Source organism: Phocoena sinus, chromosome 2, assembly GCF_008692025.1.
Source record: "Phocoena sinus isolate mPhoSin1 chromosome 2, mPhoSin1.pri, whole genome shotgun sequence".
In the NCBI taxonomy this organism is placed as follows: Eukaryota; Metazoa; Chordata; class Mammalia; order Artiodactyla; family Phocoenidae; genus Phocoena; species Phocoena sinus.
The window spans coordinates 68,074,485-68,097,359 of NC_045764.1; the positions used below are offsets into that span (position 1 = coordinate 68,074,485).

Here is a 22,875-nt window from a genome sequence, read left to right on the forward strand (position 1 = left end):
AGATTGATTTATATATATTTTTTCTTGCGGTGTCCTCATCCACTTTTGGTACCAAAGTAGCATCATAAAATCAGTTGGTAAGCGTTCCTTCTTCTCTTTTACTGTGGAATAGTTTAATATAAGAATTACCTGACCCTTTAAAGTTGGTAAAACTTCCCTATAAAAGACCTGAGGCCCTTTTTGTTTGGTATATTTGTGTGTGTGTGCATGTGTGCACATGTCCATGTGGAAGACAGATATTTTTGACTACCAAATCAAACTATCTAATGGTATTGTTTTCTTTAAGTTTTCGATTTTTTCTTTAGTTAACTTTGGTAATTTAGATTTTTCTAGGAAATTTTTCACTTTGTTTTTAAAAATGTATTGGTATTAAGTTACCATATTATGTTTTTTAAAAATTCTACCTGTCTGTAGTTTCTGCCTTTTTTCATTTCATATTATTTATTTGTTCCTTCCCTTTTTAAAAATTACAGCTTTATTGAAGTATAATTGACAAATGAAATTGTAAGATATTTAAAGTGAACATTGTGATGATATATTTGATATATATATATATATTTGAAAGGATTCCCCCACCCCTCAAACCCTGGCAACCATTTTTCTACTCAGTGTTTCTATGAGTTTGATTTTTTTTTTTTTTTTTTTTTTTTTTTAGATTCCACATATAAGCTATACCATGTGGTATTTGTCTTTCTCTGTCAGGCTTATTTCAGTTAGCATTAATACCCTCCAGATTCATCCATGTTGTCCAAATGGCAGAATTTCCTTCTTTTTTAAGACTGAATAATATCCCACTATAAATATATGACATTAAGTTGTGTCTATACCTTGGCTATTGTGAATAATGCTGCAATGAACATGGGAGTACAGATATCTCTGGAGATAATGACTTCGTTTCCTTTGGATATATACCCAGAAGCGAAATTGCTGAATCATGTGGTGGCTCTATTCTTAAGGTATTGAGAAACCTCCATATTGTTTTCCATAGCAGCTTTACCAGTTTATATTCCTACCAACAGTGTACACTGATTCCCTTTTCTCCATATCCTCATTGGCATTTGTTATCTCTTGTCTTTCGGATAAAAGCCATTCAAACAGGTGTGAGGTGATACTTCATTGTTGTTTTCATTTGCATTTTGCTGATGATTATGACATTGATCACCTTTTCATGTCCCTGTTGGATTTGTTTGTCTTTTTTGAAAAATGTCTATTCAGGTCCTTTGCCCATGAAAAGATTTGGGTTATTTGTTTTTTTGCTATTGAGTTCTATGAGTTTCTTGTATATTTTGTGTATTAGCCCTTTATTAGATATGTGGTTTGCATATATTTTATCCCATTCCACAGGTTGCTTTTTCATTTTGTTGATAATTTCCTTTGCTGTGCAGAAACTTTTTAATTTGATGTAGCCTAACTTGTTTATTTTTGCATTGGTTGCCTTTGCTTTTGGTGTCAAATCAAAAAAAAAAAATCATTTCCAAGAGCTTATCCTCTATGCTTTTTCCTTAGGAGTTTTATGGTTTCACATCTAATGTTCAAGTCTTTAATCCATTTTGAGTCAATTTTTGTGTATGGTATGAGATAAGGGCCCACTCTTATTCTTCTTAACGTGGCTGTCTAGTTTTCCCAACGCTATTTATTGAAGAGATTAACCTTTCCCCATTGTATATTTTTCAATTCTTTGCAAAAATTAATTGGCCATAAAAGCATGAGTTTATTTCTGGGCTCTCTGTTTGGTTCCATAGATCTATGTGTCTGTTTTTATGCCAATAACATGCTGTTTTGGTTACTATAGCTTTGTAATATCGTTTGGAATCAGGAAATGTGATGCCTCCAGTTTTGTTCTTCTTCCTCAAGATTATTTTCACTATTTGGTGCCTCTTGTGGTTCTATATGAATATTAGGATTATTTTTTCTATTTCTGTGAAAAATGCTATTGGGTTTTTAATAGGGATTGCATTGAATCTGCAGATTGCTTTGGACAGTATGACCATTTTAACAATACTAATTCTTCCAGTCCATGAACACAGAATAGCTTTCCAGTTATTTGTGTCAACTTCTTTCATCAATGTTTTACAGTTTTCATTAGTACATTATTGTTTTTGGTGCTGTTGTAAATGGGACTGTTTTCTTAATTTCTCTTTCTGATAGTTGTTAGTGTATAAAAATGCAACTGATTTTTGTATAGCGATTTTTGTATACTGCAACTTTACTGAATTCATTGATTAGTTTCAACCATTTTTTGGTAGTAACTTTAGGGTTTTCAATATATATTATGTTATCTGCAGAGATAGTTTTACTTCTTCCTTTCTGATTTAGATGCCTTTTATTTCTTTTTCTTGCCTAATACCTCTGGTTAGGACTTCCACAACTATGTTGAATAAAAGTGGCAAGACTGGGCATCCTTGTCTTATGCCTGATCTTAGAGGAAAAACTTTTAGCTTTTTTTGTGTGTGTGTGGTATGCGTGCCTCTCACTGTTGTGGCCTCTCCTGTTGCAGAGCACAGGCTCTGGAATGCAGGCTCAGCGGCCATGGCTCACGGGCCCAGACACTCTGCGGCATGTGGGATCTTCCCGGACCGGGGCACGAACCTGTGTCCCCTGCATCGGCAGGCAGACTCTCAACCACTGTGCCACCAGGGAAGCCCTAGCTTTTAACTTTTGAGTATAATGTTAGCTGTGGTCTGTCATATATGGCATTTATTATGTTGAAGTATGTTTCTTCTATACCAATTTTTTGAGAGTTTTTATCATGAAAGGATGTTGAATTTTCAAATGCTTTTTCTGCAGCTACTGAGATGATCATATGATTTTTATCCTTTGTTTTGTTAATGAGGTGTATCACATTTATTGATTTGCATATGTTGAACCATCCTTGCATCTCAGGGATAAATCCTCCTTGATTATGGTGTGTGATCCTTTTAATGTGCTGTTGAATTCACTTTGCTCATATTTTCTTGAGGATTTTTGCATCTGTGTTCACTGGGAATATTGGCCTGTTATTTTCTTTTCTTGTAGTGTCCTGGTCTGGCTTTGGTATGAGGGTAAATGAGTTTGGAAGTGTTCCCTCTTACTTTACTTTTTTGGAAGAATTTGAGAAGAATTGCTATTAATTTTTCTTTCAATGCTTGGTGGAATTCACCAGTAAACTCATCTGGTCCTGGACTTTTCTTTGTTGAGAGGTTTTTGATTACTGGTTCAATCTCCTTGCTAATAATTGGTCTGTTCAGATTTTCGGTTTTTTCATGATTCAGACTTGGTAGATTTATGTTTCCAGGAATTTATCCATTTCTTCCATTTCTTCTGTCTAATTTTTTGGCATATAATTATTCATAGTTGTTTCTTATGAGCCTTAGTATTTCTGTGTTGTAATGTCTCCTCTTTCATTTCTGCTTTTATTTATTTGAGTTGTCTCTCTTTTTTTAGTCTAGCTAGAGGTTTGTATATTTGTTTATCTTTCCAAAAACAACTCTTATTTTTCATTGATAGTCTCCCTTGTCTTTCTGGTATCTATTTCATTTCTTTCCACTCTGGTCTTTGTTATTTCCTTCCTGTATCTTTTGGCTTAGTTTGTTCTTAGTGTAAAGTTCGGTTGTTTATTTCAGATTTTTCTTTTCTCTTAATGTTGACATTTATTGCTATAAACTTCTGTCTTAGAACTCCTTTTTTTGCATCCCATAAGCTTTGGTATGGTGTATTTCCATTTGTCTCACGATCTTTTAAAATTTCCCTTTGATTTCTTCTTTCACCCACTGGTTGTTCTGGAGTCTGTTGTTTAATCTGCACATATTTATGAATTTTCCAGTTTTTCTTTTGTAATTGATTTCTACTTTCATACCATTGTGTTTGGAAAAGAACCTTGGTGTGATTTCAGTTGTCTTAAGTTTATTAAGACTTGCTTTAATTTCTATTTCCCTAGTGATTAATGATGTTAAGCATACTTTCATATATCTATTTACCATTCATTTATGTTCTTTGGTAAAATGTCTGTTCAGATCTTTTGTCCATTATGTTATTGGGTTGCTTGTTTGTTTTTTTCTTTTCTCTTTTTAAAAGAAAATTTATTGAAGTATAGTTGATTTGCAGTATTGTGTTTAATTTTGGCTGTACAGCAAAGTGACTCAGTTATACATATATATATTATTTTTCATGTTCTTTTCCATCATGGTTTATCATAGGTATTTTATGTTTTCTTAATAGCTTTTACAATCTGTTTTTTTCCAGTGGATAGAGAAGGTATTTGGCTTTTATTTTATTTATTTTTTTATACAGCAGGTTCTTATTAGTTATCCATTTTACACATATTAGTGTATATATGTCAATCCCAATCTCCCAATTCATCCCACCGCTTTCCCCCTTGGTGTCCATACATTTGTTCTCTACATCTGTGTCTCAATTTCTGCCCTGCAAACTGGTTCATCTGTACCATTTTTCTAGGTTCTACATATATGCATTAATAAACAATATTTGTTGTTCTGTTTCTTTTTTATTGAACTCAAATATTATTTTTGAATTTTATTTTATTTTATTTTTATACAGCAGGTTCTTATTAGTCATCCATTTTATACACATCAGTGTATACATGTCAATCCCAACCTCCCAATTCATCACACCTCCACCCCCACCCACCACTGCTTTCCCCCCTTGGTGTCCATACGTTTGTTCTCTACATCTGTGTCTGAATTTCTGCCCTGTAAACCGGTTCATCTATACCATTTTTCTAGGTTCCACATATATGCGTTAATATGTAATATTTGTTTTTCTCTTTCTGACTTACTTCACTCTGTATGACAGTCTCTAGATCCATCCACATGTCTACAAATGACCCAATTTCATTCCTTTTTATGGCTGAGTAACACTCCATTGTATATATGTACGACATCTTCTTTATCCATTCGTCTGTCGATGGGCATTTCGGTTGGTTCCATGACCTGACTATTGTAAGTAGTGCTGCAATGAACATTGGGGTGCATGTGTGTTTTTGAATTATGGTTTTCTCTTAGTATATGCCCAGTAGTGGGATTGCTGGGTCATATGGTAATTCTACTTTTAGTTTTTTAAGGAACCTCCATACTGTTATCCATAGTGGTTGTATCACTTTACATCCCACCAGCAGTGCAAGAGGGTTCCCTTTTCTCCACACCCTCTCCAGCATCTGTTGTTTGTAGATTTTCTGATGATGCCCATTCTAACTGGTATGAGGTGATACCTCATTATAGTTTTGATTTGCATTTCTCTAATAATTAGTGATGTTGAGCAACTTTTCATGTGCTTCTTGGCCATCTTATGCCTTCTTTGGAGAAATGTCTATTTAAGTCTTCTGCCCATTTTTGGATTGGGTTGTTTGTTTTTTTAATATTGAGCTGCATGAGCTGTTTATATATTTTGGAGATTACTCATTTGTCCATTGATTTGTTTGCAAATATTTTCTCCCATTCTGAGGATTATCTTTTTGTCTTGTTTGTAGTTTCCTTTGCTTTACAAAAGCTATTAAGTTTCATTAGGTCCCATTTGTTTTTATTTCCATTACTCTAGGAGGTGGATCAAAAAAGATCTTGCTGTGATTTATCTCAAAGAGTGTTCTTCCTATGTTTTCCTCTAAGAGTTTTATAGTGTCTGGCCTTACATTTAGGTCTTTAATCCATTTTGAGTTTATTTTTGTGTATGGTGTTAGGGAGTGTTCTAATTTCATTCTTTTACATGTAGCTGTCCAGTTTTCCCAGCACCACTTATTGAAGAGACTGTATTTTCTCCATTGTATATGCTTGCCTCCTTTCTCATAGATTAGTTGGCCATAGGTGCATGGGTTTATATCTGGGCTTTCTATCTTGTTCCATTGATCTATGTTTCTGTGCCAGTACCATATTGTCTTGATTACTGTAGCTTTGTAGTATAGTCTGAAGTCAGGGAGTCTGATTCCTCCAGCTCCGCTTTTTCCCCTCAAGACTGCTTTGGCTATTCGGGGTCTTTTGTGTCTCCATACAAATTTTAAGATTTTTTGTTCTAGTTCCGTAAAAAATGCCATTGGTAATTTAATAAGGATTGAATTGAATCTGTAGATTGCTTTGGGTAGTATAGTCATTTTCACAATATTGATTCTTCCAATCTGAGAACATGCTATATCTCTCCATCTGTTGGTGTCATCTTTAATTTCTTTCATCAGTGTCTTATAGTTTTCTGCATACAGGTCTTCTGTCTCCTTAGGTAGGTTTTTTTTTGTTTATTTTTTTTGTGTGGTATGCGGGCCTCTCACTGTTGTGGCCTCTCCCGTTGCGGAGCACAGGCTCCAGACACACAGGCTCCGGACGCGCAGGCTCAGCGGCCATGGTTCACGGACGCAACCGCTCTGTGGCATGTGGGATCTTCCTGGACCAGGGCACGAACCCGTGTCCCGTGCATCGGCAGGCAGACTCTCAACCACTGTGCCACCAGGGAAGCCCTCCTTAGGTAGGTTTATTCCTAGGTATTTTATTCTTTTTGTTGCAATGGTAAATGGGAGTGTTTTCTTAATTTCTCTTTCAGATTTTTCATCATTAGTGTATAGGAATGCAAGAGATGTCTGTGCATTAATTTTGTATCCTGCAACTTTACCAAATTCATTGATTAGCTCTGGTAGTTGTCTGGTGGCATTTTTAGGATTCTCTATGTATAATATCATGTCATCTGCAAACAGTGACAGTTTTACTTCTTCTTTTCCAATTTGTATTCCTTTTATTTCTTTTTCTTCTCTGATTGCCATGGCTAGGACTTCCAAAATTATTTTGAATAATAGTGGTGAGAGTGGACATCCTTATCTTGTTCCTGATCGTAGAGGAAATGCTTTCAGTTTTTACCATTGAGAATGATGTTTGCTGTGGGTTTGTCATATATGGCGTTTATTATGTTGAAGTAGGTTCCCTCTATGCCCCCTTTCTGGAGAGTTTTTATCATAAATTGGTTTTGAATTTTGTCAAAAGCTTTTTCTGCATCTATTGAGATGATCATATGGTTTTTAATATTTAAATTGTTAATATGGTGTATCACATTGATTGATTTGCGCATATTGAAGAATCCTTGCATCCCTGGGATAAATCCCACTTGATCAGGGTGTATGATCCTTTTAATGTGTTGTTGGATTCTGTTTCCTAGTATTTTGCTGAGGATTTTTGGATCTATATTCATCAATGATATTCGTCTGTAATTTTCTTTTTTTGTAGTATCGTTGTCTGGTTTTGGTATCAGGGTGATGGTGGCCTCATAGAATGAGCTTGGGAGTGTTCCTTCCTCTGCAATTTTTTGGAAGAGTTTGAGAAGGATGGGTGTTAGCTTTTCTCTAAATGTCTGATAGAATTCACCTGTGAAGCCTTCTGGTCCTGGACTTTGTTGGAAGATTTTTAATCACAGTTTCAATTTCATTACTTGTGATTGGTTTGTTCATATTTTCTATTTCTTCCTGGTTCAGTCTTGGAAGGTTATACCTTTCTAAGAAATTGTCCATTTCTCCAGGTTGTCCTTTTATTGGCATAGAGTTGCTTGTAGTGGTCTCTTAGGATGCCTTGTATTTCTGCACTGTCTGTTGTAACTTTTCCTTTTCCATTTCTAATTTTATTGATTTGAGTCCTCTCCCTCTTTTTCTTGATGAGTTTGGCTAAAGGTTTATCAATTTTGTTTATCTTCTCAAAGAACCAGCTTTTAGTTTTATTGATGTTTGCTATTGTTTTCTTTGATTCTATTTCAATTATTTCTGCTCTGATCTTTATGATTTCTTTCCTTCTGCTAATTTTGGGTTTTGTTTGTTCTTCTTTCTCTAGTTCCTTTAGGTGTAAAGTTAGATTGTTTATTTGAGATTTTTCTTGTTTCTTGAGGTAGGCTTGTATGGCTATAAACTTCCCTCTTAGAGCTGCTTTTGCTGCATCCCATAGGTTTTGGAACATCGTGTTTTCGTTGTCATTTGTCTCTAGGTATTTTTTAATTTCCTGTTTGAGTTCTTCAGTGATCTCTTGGTTATTTAGTAGTGTATTGTTTAGCTGCCATGTGTTTGTATTTTTAATGTTTTTTTCCCTGTAATTGATTTCTAATCTCATAGTGTTGTGGTCAGAAAAGATGCTTGATATGATTTCAATTTTCTTAAATTTACTGAGGTTTGATTTGTGACCCAATATGTGATCTATCCTGGAGAATGTTCCGTGTACACTTGAGAAGAAAGTGTAATCTGCTGTTTTTGGGTGGAATGTCCTATAAATATCAATTAAATCTATCTGGTCTGTTGTGTCATTTAAAGCTTGTGTTTCCTTATTAATTTTCTGTTTGGATGATCTGTCCATTGGTGTAAGTGAGGTGTTAAAGTCCCCCACTATTATTGTGTTACTGTCGATTTCCTCTTTTATAGCTGTTAGCAGTTGCCTTATGTATTGAGGTGCTCCTATGTTAGGTGCATATATATTTATAATTGTTATATCTTCTTCTTGGATTGATCCCTTGATCATTATGTAGTGTCCTTCCTCGTCTCTTGTAACATTCTTTATTTTAAAGTCTATCTTATCTGATATGAGTATTGCTACTCCAGCTTTCTTCTGATTTCCATTTGCATGGACTATCTTTTTCCATCCCCTCACTTTCAGTCTGTATGTGTCCTTAGGTCTGAAGTGGGTCTCTTGTAGACAGCATATATATGGGGTCTTGTTTTTATATCCATTCAGCAAGCCTGTGTCTTTTGGTTGGAGCATTTAATCCATTCACATTTAAGATAATTATCGATATGTATGTTCCTATTACCATTTTCTTAATTGTTATGGGTTTGTTTTTGTAGGTCCTTTTCTTCTCTTGTGTTTCCCACTTAGAGAAGTTCCTTTAGCATTTGTTGTAGAGCCGGTTTGGTGGTGCTGAATTCTCTTAGCTTTTGCTTGTCTGTAAAGCTTTTGATTTCTCCGTTGAATCTGAATGAGATCCTTGCTGGGTAGAGTAATCTTGATTGTAGGTTCTTCCCTTTCATCACTTTGAATATGTCATGCCACTCCCTTCTGGCTTGTAGAGTTTCTGCTGAGAAATCAACTGTTAACTTTATGGGAGTTCCCTTGTATGTTATTTGTCATTTTTCCCTTGTTGCTTTCAATAATTTTTCTTTGTATTTAATTTTTGTCAGTTTGATTACTATGTGTCTCGGCATATTTCTCCTTGGGTTTATCCTGTGTGGGCCTGTCTGCGCTTCCTGGACTTGGGTGACTATTTCCCTACCCATGTTAGGGAATTTTTCGACTATAATCTCTTCAAATATTTTCTCAGGTCCTTTCCCTCTCTCTTCTCCTTCTGGGACCCCTATGATGCGAATGTTTTTGCGTTTAATGTTTTCCCAGAGGTCTCTTAGGCTGTCTTCATTTCTTTTCATTCTTTATTCTGTTCTGCAGCAGTGAATTCCACCATTCTGTCTTCCAACTCACTTTTCTGTTCTTCTGCCTCAGTTATTATGCTATTGGTTCCTTCTAGTGTATTTTTCATTTTAGTTATTGTATTGTTCACCTCTGTTTGTTTGTTGTTTAATTCTTCTAGGTGTTTGTTCTTTACTTCTTCTAGGTCTTTGTTAAACATTTCTTGCATCTTCTTGATCTTTGCCTCCATTCTTTTTCCGAGGTCCTGGATCATCTTCAGTATCATTATTCTGAATCATATCATTATTCTGATAATCATATCATTATTCTCACAATGATAATCATATCATTATTCTGAATTCTTTTTCTGGAAGGCTGCATATCTCCACTTCATTTAGTTGTTTTTCTGGGGTTTATCTTGTTCCTTCATCTGGTACATAGCCCTCTGTCTTTTCATCTTGTCTGTCTTTCTGTGAATGTGGTTTTTTTCCCACAGGCTGCAGGATTGTAGTTCTTCTTCCTTCTGTTGTCTGGTATTCGGCTTTTGGGAAGTCTGAGGTCTTCTGTAGCATTCAGTAGGTGTTCTGTAGGAGTTGTTCCACATGTAGATGTATTTTTGATGTATTTGTGGGGAAGAAGGTGATCTGCATATCTTACTCCTCTGCCATCTTGAAGCTCTGTCGGATTGCTTGTTTTCTTATTATTGAATTATGAGGGTTCTTTATATATTTTGGACAAAAAAATTCTTTATCAAGGATGTGTTTTGAAATTTTTACCCCAATTTGTAGCTTTTCTTTTCACCATCTTAACACTGTCTTTCAAAGAATAGAAGTTTTAAGTTTTGATTAAGTTTTGATTAGTTTTTCTACTCTTGTGGATTATGCTTTTCATGTGGCATCTAAGAAATCTTTGCTTAACCCAAGAAAACAAAGATTTTCCTCCTTTGTTTTCTTCTAAAAGTTTTATAGTTTTAGGCTTTACCCTGACTTCTATGATACATTTTGAATAAATCTTTGTATATGGTGCAAGGTGTGGGTCAAGGTTCTGTATATAGCTATCTTCAATTATTCAAGCATCATTTATTGAAAAGACTGTCCTTTCTCCATTGAATTGCCTTTGCAGTTTTGTGAAAAATCAGTGTATATGTGTGAACTCTCTATTCTGTTCCACTGACCGCTGTCTTTATCCTTTTCTGATACCACATTGTCCTGATAACTCTAGCTTTATACTAACTCAGATAACATGAATCCTCTGATGTTTTCTTTTTCAGAATTGTTTTGGTTATTATACCATCTTTACCTTTCCATACAAATTTTAGAATTGACTTGTTAATTTCTACCAAGAAAAGTCTACTGATCTTGATTTGGATTTCATTGAATTTCTAGACAATTTTGGGAGAATTAACATCATAACAATATCAAGTCTTCTAACCAGTAAACATGGCTTACCTTTCCATTTATTTAGGTCTTCTTTGAATTTTTTTCATTAGCATTTTGGAGTTTTCAGCATACGGATCTTGTACATATTTTTTAGTTTCATACCTAAGTATTTCATTTTTTGTTTTTATTTTAATGGTATTGTTTTTAAAATTCAATTTCCAATTGTTCCTTTCTAGTATATAGAAATTCAATTAATTTTGCATATTAACCTTGTATCCTGAAACCATGCTAACCTCCCTTATTCATTTTAGTGGCTTTGTGTTTGTGTGTGTGTGTGTTAGATTCTTTCAGATTTTCCATGTAGTAATCATTCTGTTTACAAAGAGGTATTTTATTTCTTCTCTTTCCATCTGCATGCCTTTGTTTTTCTTACCTCATTGCATTGGCTAGGATATTCAGTACATGTTGAATAGATGTGGTGAGAGTGGATATTCTTGTATTATTCCTGATCTTAGGGAGAAAGCAGTTGGTTTTTCACCATTAAGTAAGATTTTAACTGTAGATATCCTATATCAGTCTGAGGAAGTTCCTTACATTCCTAGTTTGCTTAGGGCTTTCAATTCAAATGGATGTTGAATTTTATTTTATTTTTATTTATTGTGGTGGTCATATGATTTTTCTTCTTCAGTCTATTGATATGATGACTTACATTGACTTTTTAAAAATTATACCATCTCTTTTGTTTAGTTCTTTTTTTTCTTTTATTTAAACATCTTTATTGGAGTCTAATTGCTTTACAATGTTATATTAGTTTCTGCTGTATAATAAAGTGAATCAGCTATATGTATACATATAACCCCATATCCCCTCCCTCTTTTGTCTCCCTACCACCCTCCCTATTTCACTCCTCTAGGTGGTCACAAAGCACCGAGCTGATCTCCCTGTGCTATGAAGCTACTTCCCACTAACTATCTATTTTACATTTGTTAGTGTATATATGTCCATGTCACTTTCTCACTTCATCCCACCTGACCCTTCCCCCTCCCTGTGTCCTCAAGTCCATTCTCTATGTCCTTATTCCTGTCCTGCCCCTAGGTTCTTCAAAACCATCTTTTTTTTTCTAGATTCCATATATATGTGTTAGCGTACAGTATTTGTTTTTCTCTTTCTGATTTACTTACATTGACTTTTCAGTGTTGAGAAAGTCCTGCATTCCTGGGATAAACCCTACATGGTCATGATGTATTATCCTTGGTTAAGGTAGGGCTTGCCAGACTTCTCCTCTGTAAATTTAAAATTTTTCCCCTTTCCATACCCTATTATTTGGATATGAGTCATTAAGTCCAGCCCACATTCAAAGGAGGGAGAATTAAGCTCCACCTCCTGGAGGGAGGAATAACTACTTATATTATTTGAATTCTTATGTAAGTAAGATTTATCACTTCTCCCCTCCTTCTATTTTAACTTCTCTATGTCTCTGTATTTAAAGTTAGTTTCTTGTAGACCACATATAGTTGAGTCTTTTTTATTTATCCAATCTGACAATCTGTGTCTTTTAACTGGTGTGTTTAGACCATTCACATTTATTATACAAAGAGTCTTCACTTTGTTCCATTCCAATAGGCACAAATTTGGTACCACTGTTTCGTTAAATAATACCAGTCCCCCAACAGCAGGGTTCAAATTTCAGTTACTATGGTATAGTAACTGTCAGTAATGGCATAAAGCACAAACTTTGCTGCTAGATCTTTGTTCCACAAATCATTATGTAAGTGAAAGGTGCATATCATGATCAGTGATTGGCCACTGTGTATCTGCTTTTGGGTTCACACACAGACTGCAAAGAATGTAGTGGTATTGCCTTCTTTTCTCTCAATGATAAATCCACATGATTTTTTACAAAAGTTGATAATTGAAAGGTAGAATCGGTTAACAAAGCTGAAAGTTCAGCAAAATACCCTGAAAACTGATAGTGCTGAAAGTGAAATAAAAATTGATTATAAGTAGAATTCTAGAAGAAATAGCTGACTATTGGAATGTTGATATTGCCACCATTCGCAAGACTCTGGTAATGCAGCCAGAGGAACTTTAAGGTTAACTTATTGACAAAAATGAGAAAAGTGGTTGTGATGAAAGGGTGAACATGTTCCAGAGGATGTGATGCCAGAAAAAAAAAAATCACATTAAAGAAACCCAAAAGTATTTCATAATATTGAAAGTACAAAGGATAAAATGTTGGAAACTGGGCATATAGTCAGTGTACAAATATACCTATTGATTTAAATTTTATTTAGTTCTCAGTATAATTACTAGAATACATTAAACTTTAATACTTAAAGTCAAGTATTCCATAGTCCAAATCTGGCCTGTAGCCTGTTTTTCTATGGTCCTCAAGCTAAGAAAGGTTTTTACAATTTTTAAGGGTTGCAAAAACAAAACAAAACAAAATAACAAGAATACGTACAGAGATTATATGTGGCATGCAGTGCTTATAATATTTTCTATCTGACCCTTAACATAAAGAGTTTGTTCACCCTTGCTTAAAACTGATTCTTACTTTTTAGTGCACTTCTTACTTTTGGTGAAAAATACATTTCCTTCTGTAAAGAGTAAATTTAAAATATGTGTGATATTAAGAAAAAACTGACAAAAAATAAAAGGAAATAGACAAATTTACAATCATAGTTTGAGACTTCAACATACCTCTCTTAGCAGTAGATGGAATAAATGGGCAAAAAAAATTAATAGAGACATAAATTTGAATAACATGATTAAGTTGACTTAACTGAATATATTCATAACACTGCACTTAATAAATGCAGAATATGTGCTCATCCAAGTTGATCATATGCAAAGACCAAGAAGCAAGTCAGATTTCAAATAATTGAAAGCATACATAGTATGTCCTCTAAACAATGGAGTTAGGCTGGAAATCAATAATAAAAAGGATACGTACAAAGTACTCAAATTTATATATTTCAAAATATTCCATGGGTTGAAGAAGAAATCGCAATGGAAATTAGAAAATGTTTTGAATTAAATGGTAATGGAAATATGACATAACAAACTTAGGGAATTTGGCTAAAGTAGTGCTTTGTGTGAAATTTATAACCTTCTGTTTATATATCAGAAACAAATAGCTGAAATTAATGAGCTAAGGGTGTGTAACAATAAGTTAAGAAAATAGGAAAATTAAACCTCGAAAAAGTAAACAGAAGGAAGAAATAATAAAGGTAAGAGCAGATACCAATAAAATAGAAAACAAATATCTAGTAGAAAGAATCAGTAACATCAAAATTTGGTTGTTTGAAAATAATAATAAAATGAATAAACTCCTAGAGAGACCAATCAAGGAAAAAACAGAAAGGCGTAAATAACCAACATCAGGAATGAAAATGTACATCACCACAGGTTTTACAGGTGTTACAAAAATAATTAGAGGATATTATAAACAACCTTATTCCAATAAATTTGAAGGTTTAAACAAAATGGACAAATTTCTTAGACAAAGTTAATTTACTGAACTGAAACAGACAAAAGAGATAATCAAAATAGTCCTATACCTGTTAAAGAAATTAAACCTACTCCCAAAGAAAACTACAAATTCAAATGGCTTCACTGGTAAATTCTTCCAAACTTATTTCTTTAAGAAAGAAATATAACCAATTTTATCCAAACTCTTCCAGAGAATATAAAAAGAGATAGTACTCACTCACTGAAGGCAAAACTAACCTGGATACTAAAACCTAAGGAAAACATAGGAAAGGGAAAATTTAGGACAGCCTCATGCATCAACAACAATGGTAAACAAAATATTAGCAAATGAAATCTAGCAATACATAAACAGGATGATATATCATAGCTAATTTGGCTTATTCCTCAGATGCATAGGGAATTAATAGGGGTGTCAGAGGAACCAGATAAAACAGATTAAATAAGAACCAGAGTCTTATAACATAATACCCACAATGTCAAAGTTTCTATTGAAAACCACTCACCATACCAAGAACCAGGAAGATGTTAAACTGAATAATAAAACAAGGAATAGATACCAGCACTGAGATAACAGAGATCTTAGAATTTACCTGACAAAAGTTTTAAAGTAGCCATCATAAAAATGTTCCACAAGCAATTACAGAAATACTTGAAACAAATGAAAAAATATAAAAACTCAGCAAAGAAATAGAAAGATTCCACAAAGAAATAGAACATATAAAGAGGAACCAAGTTGAATTTTTAAATTGTGTTAAAATACACATAACAGGGACTTCCCTAGTGGCGCAGTGGTTAAACTCATGCTCCCAATGCAGGGGGTCTGGCTTCCACCCCTGGTCAGGGAACCAGATCCCACATGCATGCTGCAACTAAGAGTTTGCATGCCACAACTATGGAGCCCACCTGCCTCAACTGAGCCCATGTGCCACAACTAAGGAGCTGGCAAGCTGCAACTAAGGAGCATGCCTGCTGCAATTAAGACCCGGCACAACCAAATAAATAAATAAATAAAGTATTTTAAAAAATACATGTAACAGGGAATTCTCTGGTGATGCAGTTGTTAGGACTCAGCACTTTCATTGCTGTGGTCCGGGTTCAGTCCCTGGTTGGGGGACTAAGATCCCACAGGCTGCGTGGTGTGGCAAAAAACAAACAAAGAAACAAAAGAAAAACCCCACAATACGTTTACCATCTTAACCATTTTTAAGTGTATATTTTTTAACAAATTGAAATTTTGGAACAGAAAACTATGGTCATCTGAATACAAATTCAGTGGATGGCTCAACAACAGAATGTAGGAGGCAGGGGAATCAGTGAGCTAGAACAGCGGTCCCCAACCTTTTGGGCACCAGGGACCGGTTTTGTGGAAGACAATTTTTGCACAGATGGGGTGGGGGGATGCTTCAGGTGGTAATGCGAGTGATGGGGAGGGATGGGGAGCGGCAGACAGAGCTTCACTTGCTCGCTCACCTGCCAGTCTCCTCCTGCTGTGCAGCCTGGTTCCTAACTGGCCACGGACCGGAAATGGACTGGTACCGGTCTGCGGCCTGGGGGCTGGGGACCCCTGAACTAGAAGACAGAAAAATAGAGATTACCCAGTCTGATCAATGGAGAGAAAATAGACTAGGGGGAAGAGATTAACAGAGACTCAAGGACTTGTGGGATTGTAGGAAGAGATCTAACATTTGTATCATTGTAGCCCAGAAGGAGAAACAATAGAGGGCAAAGCTGAAAAAAGTACTCAAAGAAATACTGGCTGAAAACTTCCAAAATTTGGGAAAATATATAAACCTACAGCTTCAAGATGAGCCAAACCCAAACAGGATCAAACCAAAGAAATCCACGCTAAGACACAGTCAGACTTCTAAAAACTAAAGACAGAGAAAAATCTTGAAAGCAGGAAGAGAAAAACAACACCTTACCTACATGAGGAAAAAATTCAAAAGACAGTGGATTTCTCATCAGAAACCATGGAGAAGAAAAGAAAGTGGCACAGTTTTTTTAAGTGCTGAAAGAAAAGCATTGTCAACCCAGAATCTTATATCTAGTGAAGATATCCTTTAGGAATAAAGGAGAAATCAAGACATTCTAAGATGAAGAAAAATTAAGATAATTTAGGGTCACTAGTATAATGACCCTAAGCAATGGCTAAAGAAAATTCTCTCAATTGAAGGGAAATGATAAAAGAAGGAATCTTTGCACATCAGAAAAGAAGAAAGAACATGGTAAAACAAAAATATGGGTAAAAACAATAGACTTCCTTTTTCCTCTTGAGTTTTCTAAGTTATATATGATGTTTGAAACAAAAATTATAACACTGTCTGATGTGGCTCTAAGTGTATGTAGAGGAAATAAGCATGCAACTACCATGGGATCCAGCAATTATGCTCTGGGCATTTATCTTAAAGAAATGAAAACATATGTTCATACAAAAACCTGTACACAAATGTTTATAGCAACTTTATTCATAGTAGCCCCAAACTGGAAACAACCCATACATCCTTCAGCTGGTGAATGGTTTAACAACTGTGGTACACTCATACTGTGGATTACTAGTCAGCAGTAAAAAGGTATAAACTACTGATATAAGCAACAACCTGGATAAAATCTCCAGAGAATTATGCTGAGTGAAAAAAAAAAAAATCCGGGCTTCCCTGGTGGCGCAGTGGTTGAGAGTCCGCCTGCCGCTGCAGGGGATGCGGGTTCGTGCCCCAGTCCGGGAAGATTGCACATGCCGCAGAGCTGCTGGGCCCATGAGCCATGGCCGCTGAGCCTGCGCGTCCGGAGCCTGTGCTCCACATCAGGAGAGGCCACAGGAGTGAGAGGCCCGCGTACCGCAAAAAAAAAAAAAAAAAAAAAAAAAATCCCAAAATGTTACACATCGTATGAGTCCATTTATCTAACATATTTGAAATGATAAAATTATAGAAATGGAGAACAGATGAGTGGTTGCCAGGGTTTAAAGGGGTGTGGGGTGAGAGGGGAGCGGCTGTGGCTATAAAAAGACAACATGAGGAAATGTTGTGGTGAAAATTGTGAAAATGTTCAGTATCTTGGCTGAATCAATATTTCAGTCATCATATTGTACTATAGTTTGGCAGTATATTATTATTGGGAAAAATTGAGTTAAGAGACAAAGGAGCTCGTTGTATTATTTCTTACAACTGCATGTGAATCTATAATTATCTCAAAATCAAAAGTTTAGTTAAAAACAAAGACACCAGTAGGAGAATGAAATACCAAGCCATAGAATAAAAAAATTATTTGTAATACATATAACTGATAAAAAATTAGTACCCAGAATACATACATAATTCCTACAAATAAGAAAAAGAAAGACAACCCATTAAAAAAGAAAAAAGAAATGTTAAAGTTCTAAATCACTTTACAAAAGAAGGTATTCAAATGACCAATACACATATCAAAACAACTGCACAACTTTATGGGTGATCAGGGAAATAGAAATTAAACCCACAAAGAGCTACCACAACAGAGTCTTCAGGATGGCAAAACAAACAAACAAAAGGAAATATCAAGTGTTGACAAAGATATATATGATCTGGAATGCTCATATATTGCTAGTAGGAAAGTAATTCAGTATAAACACCTTGGAAAACTGTTTGGCATTATCTACTAAAACTGAGTGTGTATTTACCTTGTGACGCAGCAATTCTTCTTTTTGATATGTATCCAACAGCGACACATACATATTTACATGAAAAGACACGTACAAGAATGTTCATAATGGTATTACTCATAATAGCTCTATGGTATAAACCACTGAAATTCCCATCAACAGTAGAATGGATACAAAATTGGGGTATGTTTATACATACGTTCATGCATATTTATCCCTGATGCCTCTGTTTCCCTCACTCCTATCCATCAGCCAGTCCTCATGGCTCCACCTCCAAAACATAACCTGAATTTGTTCACTTCTCCTCATATCCATTGATACCATCCTCCTCAAATCCACCGTCATTTCTCACCTGGTTTACCAATATAGGCTTTTAACTACTAGTCTTCTTGGTTTTACTCATGCTCCCCTATGATTCATTATCTGTAAAGCAGTCAGAATGGTCTTATTAAAATGTAAATCAGATCACCTCATCCTCCTGTTTAAACTTTTCAGTGAGTTCTCATTGTAATTAGGATTAAATCCACTGCAAATCATGGTTTGAAAGGCTGCCATAGTGGTTCTGCTATAGTCTAAGGCATTTAAAAAGAAGATCCTAAGATATACTGAGTGGCTTAAACAAATTAAGAGTTTATTTCTCTCTCACACAACGGTTGAAAGGAAGATAGTCCCAGGTTGTCAGGGCATCTCTGCCAGACTCAACCTGGAGTTCCATCTTTGGCTCCAAAGTGCTTGCTCATCACATCTGCATCCCAGCTAGCCAGAGATGAAAAATGAGAAGGGGAAGTCATGCCCAGAAGTTTCCCTTTCCACTTCTGCTTACATCCTCATTGTCTAGAACCTGGGCACATGGCACACCTCACTGAAAGGAAGACTAGGAGATGTTGTCTTTGGTCAAGCTGACATGTGCCCACCCATGATTCTATTACTGTGGAAGTAGGGGAGAATGAACATTGAGGACAACTCATAGTCCTGCTCTACCCTACGTCATTTCAGTCTTCTCTACCTCTCCAGCCTTATCTCTTCCCTCTCTCTTGGCCCTCTAGCCACACTAGCTTTCTTGCTCATTCCCTCCTTAGTCCCTCAGGCCATTGTGCCTGTGCTGTCCTACATCTGAAATACTGTTCCCTAGATCTTTACATGACTGGCTCCTTCTCATCATTTGGATCTCAACATCTTCCAAGACACATTCCCTGACCCTTCCCTCCCAAGCAAAGCAATCACTTCCTTTTATCACTCTCTTGTCCCTGTTGTTTTATTTTATTTCTAGCACTTATCCCTAGCTTAAATTCTCATTTACTTATCTGCTAGACTATAAGCACCATGAGAGTAGAAATGTTGTCTGACTTATTCTCTGTCAGATCCCCAGCTACCTTGGATAAAGCAAGCATTCAACAAATATTTGTTGAACAGAAGGATTAATTTAGCCAAAACCCCTCATTTTATAACTGGTAAAGCTTAGGCCCAGAGAAAGTAAATGGCTTGTGTGAGGTTCTACAACTAGTTAATAGATTCCCAGGTCAGTGCTTTTCTCCTATTTCATCCAGCTCCTCTTTAAGTCTTTTATTATCTCACCTGTCAGCAATCATTCCTCTGAACACCTATAGTACTAGACTTTAACATACATTTGGTTTTCAGTCTATAATACTCTGTATTGTTATTTGTTTTTATTATATTTGTCTTATTTTCCCAACCAAGCTGCAAATCCCTTGAAAATACCAACTTTCTAACACATAGAGAACACAGGCCCTGAGTAGGTATTTCATAAAGAGACTAAAGTTACTTTATTCAGTAAAGTGAAACTCAGATTCATTACAAGTTTCCTCCTGTCCTATTATTGAAGATAAAAGATTTTGGTAATTTCTGTGTATCCCCAACTAACATACAGGTAGGACTGTCTTACCGGTAGTCAAAATCTTACGAGCTTCATCAAAACTATGCAGAGGAGCCGCTCTGGGTGTAATGGGTGGATTCTGAAAGGTAATTCTTGCTGTTGGTGGAATCAATCCTTGTTCTCTCATACTTAAAATACCTAAAAAGGAAGGTTAGAAGAATATGAGTTTAACTTCAAGCATTTCCACAAAATCCGGACTCTATAAATTTCACAAGTGTCACTTACTCTATTCATTAGTTTATTTGTGAGACTACATTTAGTGCCTTAATCATTTGCAAGAAAAAAATAGCCATAGTACTGTTCATTTAAGCCTAATCTAACCCAAGAAAAAATGGCATTTCTAATAATGGTATTATGAATAAACTTGTACTGTGATAATTTCATTTAAGGTAGAAATATAATTCCAATGCAAACAGAAACTTCTTTATACTTAATGGCATTTTCAATTATTGATAATGTTGGTATTCTTTTTAAAATTCAGAGAAATCAGGTACACAGTCAATAACTAAGGAGATCTTTGGTTCTGAAAGAAAGAAAACCTGTGTGCTTGAAATCATGCTCCTGTTGTTACGAGTCATATTTTATTTTTAAAAAAGAGTTATTTTTAGACATTTCTCATATTACCAGATGATGTGAATTGCCCAGGTAGGTGTTTTAGTGTTACTGGGCAACATGGTTAGTATTAATGTGACTAATTTACAATTCCTAGAACTCATACTGTGTCAATATGACTGGTGCCAAGGTTTTTTAAGGACAGGAGACATTGTTTTAAAAAAATGAATAAATCAATGAGTAAATGAATAATTGAGCAAAACCTGATGTGAGGGGCCAAACTCACATTAAAGTGGATCTATGGTATTGAAGCCAGAAACCCAGGAACTCAGGGAGTACTTGACATAGACATGTGATAGGGCTTCAGCTTCTTGTTGCTCTCAGCTAATAGGAAGAAAAATGAAGAACTCTGGCTCTCAATGAAATCCAAGTAAAAAACTGTGTCCTAAGCTGGACTAGGTTGAAGAAGTTGGCACACATCCTAAGAGGGATAAATATTGTTTTCATTTGCTTATTATCTCTAAGGACTATATTATGTCACATTCAGGAAATTAAAGTCTAGGGTTATAGGAATTCAGAAGAATGATCGCTGAGGGATGGGAGAGCTGAAGAAGACTTCACTAAGAACAATGATTCCAAAACAATGATGGTAAATGATTCTAAAACAATGATTCCAAAGAGAAGTCTTCAGTTTACTTACTGCAGGATTATCTGGGGCAAGAATTTATTATTAAAAATGGAGATTCCCGGGCCCCATCCCAGACCTGTCCAAATTTCTGAGGCCCCTGGGAATCTGCATTATGGAAGCCTCCAGGAGATATTTATGTGCATTGAAGTTTGAGAATCACTAGAATTGGGGCCAGTAATCTACATTTTAAATAAGCACTCCAGGTCAATCTTTTGCACTGTTAAAACTTAAGAACTACTGATCCCAAGTACAACTCTTCAAGCCCTTTTCAAAATTAGTACTCCAGGTTTTAATTGTTGTAACACCAGAATTTAACTACTTTAAAATATAAAGACCAATTCTTTGTCCTCACAAATATTTTCCACCTATAAATATCATATCCCATGTCCAAGAACTGTGCCTACTTTGCAGATGTGGAAAACAGAGCTGCTGCTAATTCAGTGTATTTTCATTACTAGAATGAGTTTCATTCTCTGAGAATCCCAAAGAATATGAGCATGATTTTAACCCTTGCTTTAGTACTAGGTGAAGCAATTCACTTAATTTTAGACAAACACACGTGTGCATTTACCATTAAAAGGAAAAAGTTATGATTTTGGAATAAGGAAAAAGTTATGATTTTGGAATAAGCAAAAGAGATTACTGGTTATCTTTTCATCAGAATGCTGGAAACTCTGGAGATTATCTGACCCTATAATCACCTTTGTTTTTGATTAATCTCTTTTACAATTCTGTAGAGATTAAGGTTAGTTTATAGAAAACCAAGAGCAGTGCAAATAATTCTTGTTTATACATATGCAAATAGATTTTGTCACATGGAGGGACAGTACTTTCCCCACCCCCCAAAATTCAGTTCTGCATGCATTTGTAAATTTATTTCCAAATTTTTGGTTTGTAAATTTGTCTGCTGTTTGAATTCTTCTTTGAATCAATTGTAACATTTTACTGGTTCCCTCATTTAATTAATGAGTTAAACAGAATCTTTGATGTGTTCATTTTATAGTTGTATAAGAGTCATGGTTTTACTTTCAAAAATATATATCCTTTAACAATTTTGGAGATCCCACCAAGATGAGCAAAAGATTCACCTGAAATTGCCAGAAAAGGTACATATCACAGGGAACCAAGCCAGGCACTTATTTTCTTGGCACCCATAGGTGAATTCAAAGTGGCAATAGAACTTTGCTGACTCTTGTTTCTCTAATTTTGATATTACTCCATATTAATGGCTGATACGTTAGTCCTTGCTGGTGGCTACGCCTGAGAATTTGGTGAGTTTTGTGGATCTTACAGAGATCTATTCCCTATCGAGTGAGAGACAATAGAGAATATGGTGTGTAGACTTCTGTTTGTCTATGTGTGTATTTTGAGCTCAATTCAACTAGGAATTTCATACCCACAAGGAAGGAGACTAACTTTTTGCTCTCTGGACCATTACATTTTTGTGTTTCTGTGTTTATTTTTCGTTTGTGGCTGAAATTGTAGGATTGAAGCTATAAACTCTCTCTGTATCTGTATGTCTATGTATCTGTAACTCAGAAAGGCCTTTATTTCTCATTGTGAATGTAGAATGTTTTCCTGTCTCCAGATGGTATTAATAAATTAGATTGTAAAGTCTCAAAGTAAAGGAGCTGTGTTCTGATTGACTTACAGAGAGAAATGAGCACTTACAGGAATTGAATATTCCTAAAATTCCCAGAAAATAAGGAAATTGAACTTCTACTACTTTAGATGAGCTCCCTCTCACGTCCCGAATTCAGAAACTCTGACTGAGCCTCCTTACTTTTCATGGCAATATGGGTTATTTGCATAGTTTCAATAAGAATCTTTTCTTCTTTTATTAAGATATAATTGAAAAAACTGCTTATGCAACCAAGAACTTGCCTGGA

The 22,875-nt window shown here is 35.3% G+C and overlaps 1 protein-coding gene across 5 annotated transcripts in view; it reads right to left on the minus strand.

Annotated features, from left to right (window-relative positions):
• Positions 1-22,875, minus strand: part of IQCH (IQ motif containing H) — a 213,853-nt gene that overhangs the window by 120,576 nt on the left and 70,402 nt on the right. For 4 of the 5 annotated variants that reach the window (XM_032623391.1, XM_032623390.1, XM_032623389.1 and 1 more), the window contains exon 1: positions 19,756-19,873. In XM_032623391.1, coding sequence (XP_032479282.1) covers positions 19,756-19,873 — 118 coding nt within the window. Of the gene's footprint in view, positions 1-19,755; positions 19,885-22,875 lie in introns of those variants that run through there. The other variant, XM_032623387.1, reaches the window with a different exon arrangement.